General features: G+C 45.7%; 1 protein-coding gene across 1 annotated transcript in view; it reads left to right on the forward strand.

Annotated features, from left to right (window-relative positions):
- Positions 1–228: 228 nt before the first annotated feature.
- The window catches only part of LOC144710632 (ARM repeat superfamily protein), a 48,032-nt gene continuing 36,235 nt past the window's right edge, over positions 229–12,025 (forward strand). Inside the window, exons 1-13 of the mRNA XM_078584447.1 lie at positions 229–501; positions 570–783; positions 866–961; positions 1,381–1,498; positions 1,578–1,751; positions 2,576–2,746; positions 3,050–3,105; positions 3,206–3,295; positions 3,361–3,509; positions 6,187–6,269; positions 6,348–6,473; positions 6,634–6,708; positions 6,839–7,007. Of these exons, the coding sequence (XP_078440573.1) occupies positions 342–501; positions 570–783; positions 866–961; positions 1,381–1,498; positions 1,578–1,751; positions 2,576–2,746; positions 3,050–3,105; positions 3,206–3,295; positions 3,361–3,509; positions 6,187–6,269; positions 6,348–6,473; positions 6,634–6,708; positions 6,839–7,007 (1,681 nt within the window). The 5' untranslated portion in view covers positions 229–341. The remainder of the gene's footprint in view (positions 502–569; positions 784–865; positions 962–1,380; positions 1,499–1,577; positions 1,752–2,575; positions 2,747–3,049; positions 3,106–3,205; positions 3,296–3,360; positions 3,510–6,186; positions 6,270–6,347; positions 6,474–6,633; positions 6,709–6,838; positions 7,008–12,025) is intronic.

Consider the following 12,025-nt stretch of genomic DNA (forward strand, 5'->3'; position numbering starts at 1 on the left):
CGTTTCCTCCCATCAGTTTCCGTCCCGTTTCCTCCCATCAGTTTCCGTCCCGTTTCCTCCCATCAGTTTCCGTCCCGTCAGGTTCCGTCCCGTCCCTTTTCGTCAGTTCCATCCTTGCCTGGTTCGGTCCCATCATCTCCCATCTGGTTCCTTCTCGTCCCGTCCCGTCCCGTCCCGTCCCGTCAGTTTGGGCTATGATAAACCCTACCAAGCCCGGGGTTTAGCGCAAGAACACAAATCCGCCGCCTTCCCGCCAGGACGATGGCTGGATCGATCGCTGCGCGAGCGAGGAATTGAATCCCCGCGAAGAATCAAGCTCTCCGTCCTCTCCGCCGTTCGCCATGGCGAACTCGATCGAAGCTCAGCTCCAGGCCATCCGAGCCAGCCTCAAAGGCCGCGAAGACCTCGCCAGAAAACCCCTCACTCGCCCTTCCGTCCTCTTCGACGCCAGAGAAGCCTCCGACATCGATTTGCGGAGTATTCTTCCGATTGCCCTCTCTGGTAATCCTCCCTCTCCTTCTCTTCTACTGTTTATTGGAGAATCTGTCTTACCGTTGAATTATGCGCAGGCCTCGACGTCCTCGTCGGTCACGATGCCCGCTTCGAAAGCTACCGGAATACCCTCTTCAGCCACACCAGCCTTGACCTTGACAGAGAGAAGATGCAACCCCAGGACGAGCAGAACGTCAACAAATCCGTTTCTTTGTACCTCCGGCTTCTCTCTGGATACTTGCACCACCCGGCCGCTCTTAAAACCCTAGAGTATCTGATTAGAAGATATCGGTGGGTTTGATTTCCGGTTCTTCTTTCGCGGGGATTTCGTTTCTGCTTTGTTGACGTTTAATGGCCTTAATCTGTGGTACAGGGTGCATGTTTTCAACTCTGAGGAGTTGATTCTTTGCGCATTGCCTCACCATGATACCCATGCTTTTGTGAGGGTTGTTCAGTTGCTGGAGTTGGGGTGAGATAGAATTCTGTGTTTTTTACCATTCTGGCTTGGTTTTCTTTGAGTTTGCGGTGATGTTGTTCTTTCAGCAGCAACAAGTGTTTTTTTTTTGATCAATTCAGCAGTAACTAGTGTTGTTCTTTCAGTAATAACAAGTGTAATTCTTTCGGTAATGACAAGTGTTGTTCTTCCAGTAATAACAAGTGTTGTTCTTTCAGAAATAGCAAATGCAGTTTTTTCAGTAATAACTAGAGCAATTCTTTCGGTGATGACAAGTGTTGTTCTTTCAGTAATAACAAGGGTTGTTCTTTCAGTAATAACAAGCGTTGTTCTTTCAGTAATAACAAATGTTGTTCTTTCAGAAATAGCAAATGCAGTTTTTTCAGTTATAGCAAATGCAATTCTTTCGGTAATGACAAGTGTTATTCTTTCAGTAATAACAAGTGGGTGTTTCTAGAGGCTGTCAAGACATCTGGAGCGCCGCCTCCGAGGAAGGTCATCGTGCAACAGTGCTTGTGTGATAGAGGAGTTTTGGAGGCGATTTGCAACTATGTGGGCATCGTCTTATGAATGTTTTCTGTGGAAATTTCATGATTGATTTATCTGATGAGACTGCTTGTCTTTAATTTAGGCGCTGCCAGCAAAAGGGTTTTGCCATGCAAAGGTGGTCGTTTGTTTTGCTACTGCTGTCGTTGTTGAGGCATTGGGTGCCAGTAAACAGCTGGAGAGTGATATTGTTCAGAGGGTCATGCCTTTCATATTTGCTGGGCTTAATCCGGATTTGGGAGGAGGTGACGAAAACAAGGTTGTAGTCTCTTTCTTTGCAATCAATTTATTTTCCCTCTTTCATGATGTCTTATAAACTATTATTGAAGAGTTTATTTAGTTTGTGAAACATTTCTTTTTTTTGAGCATTTAAAGGAACCTTACCCTCCTCTCTCCATCCACAATGAGAGGAAACCAGGCCGCCTTAAGTGCCTCCAATTCATCTGTAGCCCCATCAGTTGAAGCCGTCCTTCCCTGAACAGCACCTGGTTCCTATGCAACCATGTGGCCAAAGTGACGCCAGTACCGGCCCCCCATATTGTTGATCAACAATTTATCCTTCTGATGGACTGCTACCTAGTTTTTATGTATGTGATATAGAGAGGTGTAGAAAAAAGAGTGCGACAGAGAGAAAAAGACAAGAGACATGAAGAAGAGAGGTAGGGAGAAAGGAACAGTTGATGAAGATAAAGTTAAACTCAACTAGCTTGAATTTCCCGATCCTTAGTTAGGTTAGGAACCTTAGGATACGGAAATTACTATGATACCCCTATCTGACTGGTTCCGGAAATTTCTTCTCTTCGGATCAAGTATTTGGCTATTGCAGTATTAAGTAAATAGATTTCTTAGTCATGGTCATAGTTAAAGAACAGAATCATGCTCAGGAACATTATTAGACACGGTAGTTGATGTTCTAAATACTGATATACGTTAATTGAGGCCAGTAAGTCACAGTTCTCCCTCCAAACCGTGCGCAAGCATTGTACTTAAAAAATAATCACAACTTAAAAACACCATAAACTTTCTGAACCATCGTATTATATGTAGACTTGTTTTTGATCAACTATAGATGCTTTATTGCAGGCAGGTGCATTAATGGTGGCAGCTTCAGTAGCCAGTAGAGGCTCACTCTCTGTAAAGCTTTCAAATAGCTTGATCTGTGCTATTGGAAGGATGGCTCATCATGATGCAAAAGAACACTCTGTCGTGCCATGGCTTCGCATGTCTTTGATGACTATTGCCAATATTGTGCAGGTCTGCATTCCTTTAATGTGTTGAACGCTCACCTTTTTCCCCCGTTAAATTGCGTGCAAGTTGTGAAGTAATTAGCTCGTTGGCTATTCTGTGTTTTGTTTTACTTATGTCTTTAATTTTCAAACAATATAATGACTTCGGTTGGGATTTGGCAACATTTCCGTTTGTTGCTGGTCAGTCTATTTATGAGCTTAATTTTGTCTCCTCTGTTTATGATTAATCTTACAAGGTTCCTCTTATGCATAAGAACAATCTCCTAACTCGGGATTTTTTATTAGTTAATTTCAGTTGTTTTTTGTGTAGACTCAATCGTTGCAAGGCTTTCCGAGGAAAATTTTGAAGTGTATGGTCGAAATTGAGTATGTCATGGCAATGCCAACTATGATTCTTCCTCAAATACTAATTGGCTTCTTTCACTTTTGCCAATATTCTTTAAATCCTTTTATGGTTTACTTTTAGGGATCTTCCTGCTGTCATTAGTACTTTGTCCCAAGAGTTTGACATCACAAAATTCTTATTATTCCTATTGGAAGCATTAGTTGATTCCAGGTAATTTTTTGAGTTTTCCTGATTTATTTTCTCAACTTTTTGAAAATATCATGATGTCATTGCAGTCCATCTGATGCATCCTGCTGTCGGGCATTGACCTCCATCATAGAAACCGTCCCAATGAAAAGTTTTATTGATACTTTTGCTATTAAAGTGCTCGGGTTTTGTGTGAGATGGGCACAGGGCGTCAGTATTTCAGATTTACCCAACTCAGGTTCTGGTTTGTATTTTGTGTTATTATTCCTTTGAAGTCGTATTTATTTATCGATTTGCCACTCCATTATATACTGTTTTCTGTGGGTAGATCCCTTATACTATGTTTGGTTCAAGTCACATCATTATGCTATCAATCGCTGGATTGGTTTACAGTTTGTGCGTTTAGTTTATCGTCCGATAATTTTTCTAGAATCATCTAGTTATTGGCTCGGAAAGCAGTCAATAACTTCTGGACAGTGCTCAAGCAGCTCAGGCGGCTAAACTCAACTGTATAATGGAAATTGGTGATTACTTGCTCGTTGCTCTGTGCAAGTAGAGAGTAATAGAATAGTTTGGAACAAAATATATATCCATGGTTGGTTCAACACAATTGTCATTTAGACTGGTTAAGTAGCTGGTAAAAAATCTGATGGGACAGGCCCTTGGTGATTTGATCAGTCCATTGTTCCTGAGGAATAATATAGGGCATTGAATATGAGCCCCTCCTCCAGCTTGTTGTTGATATCTTCATTTGCGTGACTGATGGTTGACTTGTTATTGCGTAACATCTGAATTAGTGTCTTCTAAGGTATATTTAGTTACTCCTTCAGTCCTGTGATCCACAAGATCTCGGTCAATCTATGTGACATAGTTTTAAATTCAGGCGTGGAACTGGACCTTGATATTAATTTTTGCTACTTACTGCGCCAATCTACTATATTGCCACAAGAAAATTTACAGTATCCTGAATTTGGGCTGTGATCAGCCTAGAAACCAGAGGATTTCGAATCTCTCCCTTTCTTCTGAATGCGAGTAAGAACTTTTCAGGATGAGGCTTGAATTGACTAAGAACATGGATCTCTTGAGGCAGATATGTATAGTATATAATTCATAAAAAAGTTCACCTACCAATCTGTGGATATTCTTGATTTACATCAGGTTTTTTTGACACTTCTCCAACAAAGGGCTTTATTCAACCGGGGTGTCAAAATGGAGGCACCACAGGTGACCAGTTTCATCAAAAGGACCTAACTTATACATCTTTCCTGACATTAAAGATCCCATTGGATGAATGGACATCATCCGTACCTTCAAAATACATTTAGAGAAAACCCATTCATTTGATATCTAACTGTTGGATTAATTGCTTGCCTCAGCGCACTGCGTTTGTTGGATAGATGAGACTCAATCATAACTTGGGTCATGGAGGACATTGAAGTTTCAGTTCTGCCCTCCGTTGTTCTGCAACTGGTAACAAGGTTCCTTCAGTGGTTTTGACCTTACGTTGCTAGGACAGCCTATTTAAGTTAAGAATGCATGAGAAATAGGGGTCACATGCTCAAGGAACTCCTAAATTTATTATTCAGAATCATATCATTGAAAAAGAAAAGTCAATAATATCACACCTTGGAATTAAAGTGCCCACCAACTGTGCAAAAAGCTGTAGGTAATGGCGAGGGCATTTCTTTTCCTCTGTAGCTGTGTAGAGGATGTTGCTCTTCAACACTCCCCCCACAACACCTGCCTCTGGCCGTTTTTTGGTCCTAGCGTATAGTGAGTCGCTTCTGGTATTTGAACTAGCAAACTTGACTCTGATTCATATTGAAGTGCTTACAAGCTGTTCTAAAAGCTATAAATAACAAAAGCGCTACTTTTCCTCTTAGGAAGGATCTTCTTCAATAAGTTATTTAGAGTTCTCAACAAGTTATTGTCTATGGCTGTTTTTGAGTAACAGCCACAGGCAGTTGATTGATATTATTTGAGGCTCTTGCAGAGACTTTACTTGAACAACCTTCCCCTGTTTTTGGCTGGCATGTACCATGCCACAACTTTGTTTAACCTGGGTGATTGTCATCGAGCGTATCATATGTCTTCTCTGTGTATATTAAGTATTGAGGAAGTATTGGAGGCACGTTGTGAACTGGTTAACAGTTGACATCTTGATCTGGGGATGCCATCCAGATAACACTATGCTCGTGTCTTTAGGGAGCAAATGGTATACTCTCATGTCCTCAGTAAACATCAGAAACTTGTTTAAAACTAATAACCTGTATCAATGCATCCACTACAAGCACATGATCAAGATGTCAAACTTGTACCTCCTTTTCTAGGTGCCACTAGTTCCCACTGAGTTTTGTATCCATGTTCTCAAACTTGTGCTTTCTTTTGGCTCTTCTCCGGCCAGTCGTCTCCGTTCTCCCCATGTTAGCTCGCTATGGCAAAAATCATCTACTACTCCAGGAGTGATTTAAATGCCAGTTTTACATCCCTGAGGTTCACAAGTGGGTAATATCAACTTAAAGAAAAGTTAAGTGGGCCACTTATATATGCGGTACACTTAAACTCGGCTTAAGAAAAAGTCTAGGAACAACTTGAAAGAGGCATCCAATCAGGGGTAGCAGAAGATACAAAATTTAAAAACAGTCACAGCTGATCCAAGTTAAGGTGGCTATGTGACCATGTCAACCACCGAGAGTTTTCCAGAGTTTCTTCGGCACCACACAAAGTGAATGGTTAAAATATACCATATTGAGTCTAAACAAGGTTCAAATACCTTGTACATGTTATGTGGCCTGTTTACATGTGTTGTCTAATTTGGCCTGATATATATATTCATAAGAGAAATCATAATTAAAGAGTGTGAATATGGTTGGTAAGTATGACGGTTTAGTATCTTACATTATTGTTTTTCCTAGGTAGCTGGGCCAAGGAAGTCTTTGTCGCAATTGATAAAGCGTATCCATCTGAATGGCGTGCCGCTGTTCAGAAGTTTCTTGAGGTTTTTTTATCTACTATTAAACTTAGTATCGTTTTGTGTTTCAATATTTTCTCATACTTACTAATATTTTCCGGACAGGAGTCCAAAGTTCTCAAGGATGGGGGTGATACTACCGAGACACTGTCCTTAATCACTGACGGAAATGCAGATATGACTTTCGAGTTAGCAGACTCAAAGATTTGGTTCGCTCTTGATCACCCAAAGGTAGAATTTGCTATCTTTGGCTGGGGTTTTCATCCTGTAGTCCCTGCAATTTATATGTATTTCAGATTAGTTTAAGTCATGTTCTTCAAGATTTCTATTACTCCGACACATTTGATATGCATTTCCCATCTCATTCTTTTTATGTATATTTCCATTGTAGCCTTTGATTCGTCGCACAGCTCTATCTGGATTATCTGCATCCCAAATATTGGAGCTAAAGCAGACTGATGCTCGGGTGCGTTTCAGTCTCCTTCAACATAAAATTTTGAGCTTGGGTCATCGTGACTTAATTTTTTCCTGATAGATTTAAAAGTTATATCTCCGAACTATATTCACCATCTTTTGTGTTTTTTTAATGTCCGCAGAGGCTTAACAATATTCAAGATGCAATCTTGCGCCGTCTTCAAGACGATGACCTTAGTGTGATTCAAGCTGTTTTTTCTATTGAAGGTCTGACCAGAATAATCAGCTGTCCCCTTTTGCTGAATGCTGTCAAGGAACTACTTGTCAGATGCTTGGGATTATTTGAAACAGGTATTCTCACAATTGCCTGTGTGCCTTGTGTATAGTATCATCCTTTGCTCAAGCCTTGCACATAATCAGATCAATACCATTTTGGTCATCCTAAGCGTTGGCCGTTAATTTATTTTACAGCAGCAGGTTGATCACTTCTCTCGGGTGATCTTCCATGTTTTTTGTTTCTAAAGTAAAGCCAGACTCTGTGCCACAACCCACCATGTAACTTATGATGTGAGGAGATTTTAGAAAGTAGTGCGTTCAACATTTTCTCCTATTTTTTTGGAGTTTCCTTTTGTCTATCTCCATTCAAATGTCTATAATAATGATGCCTGTTTCTCTTGATAAGAATGATGGCCAAGATCAAATCCAGTGTTTTTTTGGAAGGCTTAATTATGCATAATGTTAAGACCCCGATCCAGACTTACCAACGCCAGCAAGGGCCCAGAAGACACCCTGTCTTTTCGGCCCACGAAAGGGGGGCCGAACAGGCCCAAACCCAAGAAGGGTCATGACTCATGGAGCCCCGTGAGTCATAAGGGAAGGGGGGGGGCCGATGAAGGAGGCAGGCAGAAAAACCCTAGTAAGACTCTCCTCTCCTACACGCCCTTTTCTCTCTCGCTCTCCTTCTCGCTTCCTTAACCCGTCCCCTTCCTTGCCATCTCCAGGAGCTCCGGGCGGACGTATCGACAACGAGACTCCCGCTCCCTCCCTCTCTCTTGGGCGTCCTCCTCCCTAGCCATGCCCTACCCTATCTTTCTCGTCTTTCGAACTTCAGTCCTTCTCTACTGTTCACGGAGAATACTTGTTGCAAGTTTGGAATTCTATAGAATATCGGGTGAGTGTACGAGGAGCCTATCAGTTTGGTATCAGAGCCACCTCCTGCGCATGCTGAAGGGCCTCACCTTGGGCCGTATGGAAGACTTGGAGGGAAGAGTCGAACAGCTTGCTGTGTCCACCCAAGGTACTGTAGATGCACTGGCCGCATTAGCCGCTCGAATGGAAGAGAACCAGAAGTCAACTGCTGAGGTTCTGGATCGCATCCTTCTTGCGTTGGCAACCAAGGGCCCGAGTAATGAACTTGACCTGGGAGCATCCCGAGCGGCCATTCTCCACTGCCGCCCCAGGGAGCAAACAGTACGGGCGGCCATCCCACCCAGGCCCCTGAGGTCCTTGCGCCCCCCGCACTGTCACCGGCTGCGGACCCAGGCCCTCTGAGTTTGACGGTGCAGCATACGCTGCGACTGGCCCCTCTGCCGCCCCACCCGCGATTACGCACCAAGATGCACCTGGACCCATTGAGCCGGCCGCTGATCCATGGAGCACAGGGGCACCCGCACTCTTACTCTGAACGGGTTGACACTGATGAACTGGGTCGTAGCTTCCCTGCGTGGGATCCTGGAGTGCCCAGAGCAAGGTTCTACCGTCGGGAGGAGTATGATGAACACAGGGACGGAGCCCCCATCTGCCCCGAGGGGCAACCCTATCACCATCTGGGTCGACCCCCACCGATTCTGCCGACCTATTGGGAGCTACCAAGGGCCTTTTCACCCGAGGGGGAACCGCTGGGGGACAACAATCAGGCGGAATTTGGGCGACAAGGCGATTGTCCCCGGGTTTACAGAAAGGGCGACCTGCCGGTATTCGCTGGAGACAACCCCGAGGGTTGGCTAGATCGGGTCGACCAATATTTCCGCTTGCATCCAGTGGCAACCCACGAGCGCCTCCAATTGGTTGCCATGCATTTGGAAGGGAAGGCCCTAGATTGGTTCTGCTACTGGGACGACCACTTTTGATTTGCTGATTGGGATGACTTCCGGCGACGGCTCTCCAAGCGATTTGGCTATTCGACGGAGGAAGCTTACCACCGAATATTCAAGCTGCAGCAGCAGGGCACCGTGGAGGAGCTCATCGCCGAATTTGAGCAACTCGCGGGATATGCCTTCTCTATTCCATCGGACATTTTGGTGAAGGCTTTCCTCTCTGCCCTACAACCAGATATTCGCTCCGAAGTCCGGAGGAATCGACCACGATCATTGGACGAGTTACAAGAATATGCTCTAGAACCAGAGCACCAGTTGTCCCAAGTGTTGCAGGGAGTCCAGACGAAGATCGCCACGGGTCAACCTGCGGCGGGGTCAGGTCGGAAAGGTGGACGCACCTACATAGGTCTGACGGAGGAAGAATGGCTGTCACGGAAGGCGAAGGGCCTATGCTTCCATTGTGATGAGAAATTCACCCCCGGGCATCGTTGCAAGCGCGAGCTCTGGCTATACTTAGTCCAAAACGACACAGATTACAGCCACTCGTCAGAAGAAGAAGGGGATTTTCCGACAACACTTGAGGAAGAGGCCCCGGACACTGCTCAAGTAACGCTGCATACGATGCTGGGCCTCACTTCACAGGGGACTCTGAAAATGGCGGGCGAGCTCCGGGGGCGTCAAATCTCCATTCTTGTTGACAGCGGGGCCACACACAATTTTATCTGCAGACGCCTGTTGAGTGACTTGGGAATTCCCTTGGTCGACATCACTCCCTATGACATTACGCAGGGGGACGGTCATGTCCTGCAGGGCCACCAGCTATGCCGTAGTTTGGAGTTGTCAGTACAAGGTCTTACCATCATTCAAGATTTCTTGCCATTGGAGCATATCGGCATTGAGGTGATCCTTGGGGTGCAGTGGTTGAGGAGTCTGGGATGGGTCAAGACGAACTATGACTTGTTGATGCTCTGCTTCATTGTGAATGGAGTGCCTCACACTCTCCGGGGTGACCCTTCTGGCCATTGACCTAGTCGACGGGAACTCAACAGGCGGGATGGTCGCGATCAATACTCAGAACTTCATTATATCTCGGGAGTATCCCAGATTATATTGGCGTCAAGAGCGGGTGGGTCTTTCTGCGCAATTGCAGGAGAAATTTCCCCAAGCTTTTGAGAGCCCCAAGGGGCTTCCTCCGCTACGCAGGATTGACCACCGCATCAGGCTTCGACCAGGAGCACTTCCAGTCAGCGTGCGCCCCTACCGTTACTCACCAGCCCAAAAGGACGAATTGGAGCGTGTGGTGCAGGAACAATTAACCCAGGGAATTATTCGCCACTCGACCAGCCCCTATTCGAGCCCAGCATTGCTTGTGCCGAAGAAGGATGGGAACTTGCGCTGTTGCGTTGACTACCGGGCCCTCAACCGCATTACCATACCAGACAAATTTCCCATCCCGGTGGTGGATGAATTGCTAGAAGAGCTGAATGGTATGACCGTTTTTTCGAAGCTAGACCTCAAGTCCGGATATCGTCAAATTCGGATGCATGCAGAGGATATTCCTATAACGGCGTTCCGTACTCATCACGCCCATTATGAATTTTTAGTAATGCCGTTTGGCTTGACGAAATGCACCGGCCACGTTCCAGGCGTTGATGAATCAGATCTTTCAACCTTTTCTGCGGAAATTTGTGCTGGTTTTTTTTTATGATATCTTGATCTACAGCCGCGACCAGGAAGCCCATGTGCGTCATCTCCACCAAGTGTTTCAAGTTCTGTCTGACCATCAGCTTTGTGTAAATGTGAAGAAGTGTGTGTTCTTGCAAGGGCAGCTGGAATACTTGGACCACGTGATCTCAAGTGAAGGGGTGGTGACAGACAAGGGGAAGATTGCTGATATGTTGGGCTCGCCTCCTACCCGTACAGTGCGACATCTGCGCAGATTTCTGGGCCTCACAGGTTATTATCGCAAATTCGTGGCTAATCATGTGGCCATAGCCTGGCCGCTGACTCAGCTATAAAGAAGGATGCCTTTCGGTGGACAGAGGCAGCACAACTCGCATTTGAGCGGTTGAAGGTCGCGATGTCTACCGCACTGGTGCTGCGTCTTCCGGATTTCTCTCAGGAGTTCTGCATAGAAACGGATGCCTCGGGACTGGGAGTGGGCGCCATTTTGATGCAGGAAGGGCGACCCATGGCATACTTAAGCCGCACCTTCCCGTCCACCGCGAAGGTGCGCTCCACTTATGAAAGGGAACCATTGCGATCGTGTGGGCAGTCCAAAAATGGTGGCACTACCTCCTGTTCAGACATTTTGTAATTCGCACAGATCAATACAGTCTGAAGTATCTCTTCGAGCAACGAGAAGTGCAAGGCCCATATCACAAATGGGTTTCCAAGTTGATGGGCTTTTCATTTGATATCCACTACAAGGAAGGCCGCACCAACAGGGTGTCGGATGCCCTTTCACGTTCACCCAAGCTGGAGGAGGCTGCTCTGTGTTCCATGTCCATGCAGGTATGGCAAGATGGGGAGGCAGTGCGCTGTGAACCCGAAGCCGACCCCAAATGGCACAAGGTGCTGACAGCTATCCGCCAAGGTACCAATCGGGACGAGCGATTTACAATTCGAGAGGATCTACTGCTCTACAAGAAGAGACTGGTACTTCCCAGTCAATCACCAATCATCCAGAGGGTCCTCACTGAATTTCATGACAAGGTGATCGGGGGACATATGGGGTTTCTGAAGACTTATCACCTAATTAAAGACCAGTTTTATTGGGCAGGTATGAAGAGTGACATTAAAAGGCACGTCAATAGCTGTCAAGTGTGTCTCCAATTCAAGGCGTCATACTTGGCACCAGCCGGGCTCCTGCAACCACTCCCAATCCCCTTGCAAATCTGGGACGATATATCCTTGGATTTCGTGGAGGGACTGCCTCGCTCGGACGGGTTTGCACGATCATGGTGGTGGTTGATCATCTCAGCAATTACAGCCATTATGTGGCCGTCAAACATCCTTTCTCTTCTAAGGACATCGCCAGCATTTTTATCAAAGAAATTGTCCGATTACATGGGGTTCCAAAAACAATGGTGTCCGACAGGGGCCGAGTCTTCACCAGTCTGTTCTGGCGCGAACTGCATAAACAGCAAGGGACTGAACTGCGAATGAGTTCCGCATACCACCCAGAGTCTGATGGCAAACTGAAATTGTGAACCAAGGGCTGGAGGCTTATTTGCGCTGTTTCGCAGGGGACAAGCCCAATTCATGGCACAA

The sequence above is a fragment of the Wolffia australiana genome, chromosome 12 (assembly GCF_029677425.1).
Source record: "Wolffia australiana isolate 7733 chromosome 12, ASM2967742v1".
NCBI lineage: Eukaryota > Viridiplantae > Streptophyta > Magnoliopsida > Alismatales > Araceae > Wolffia > Wolffia australiana.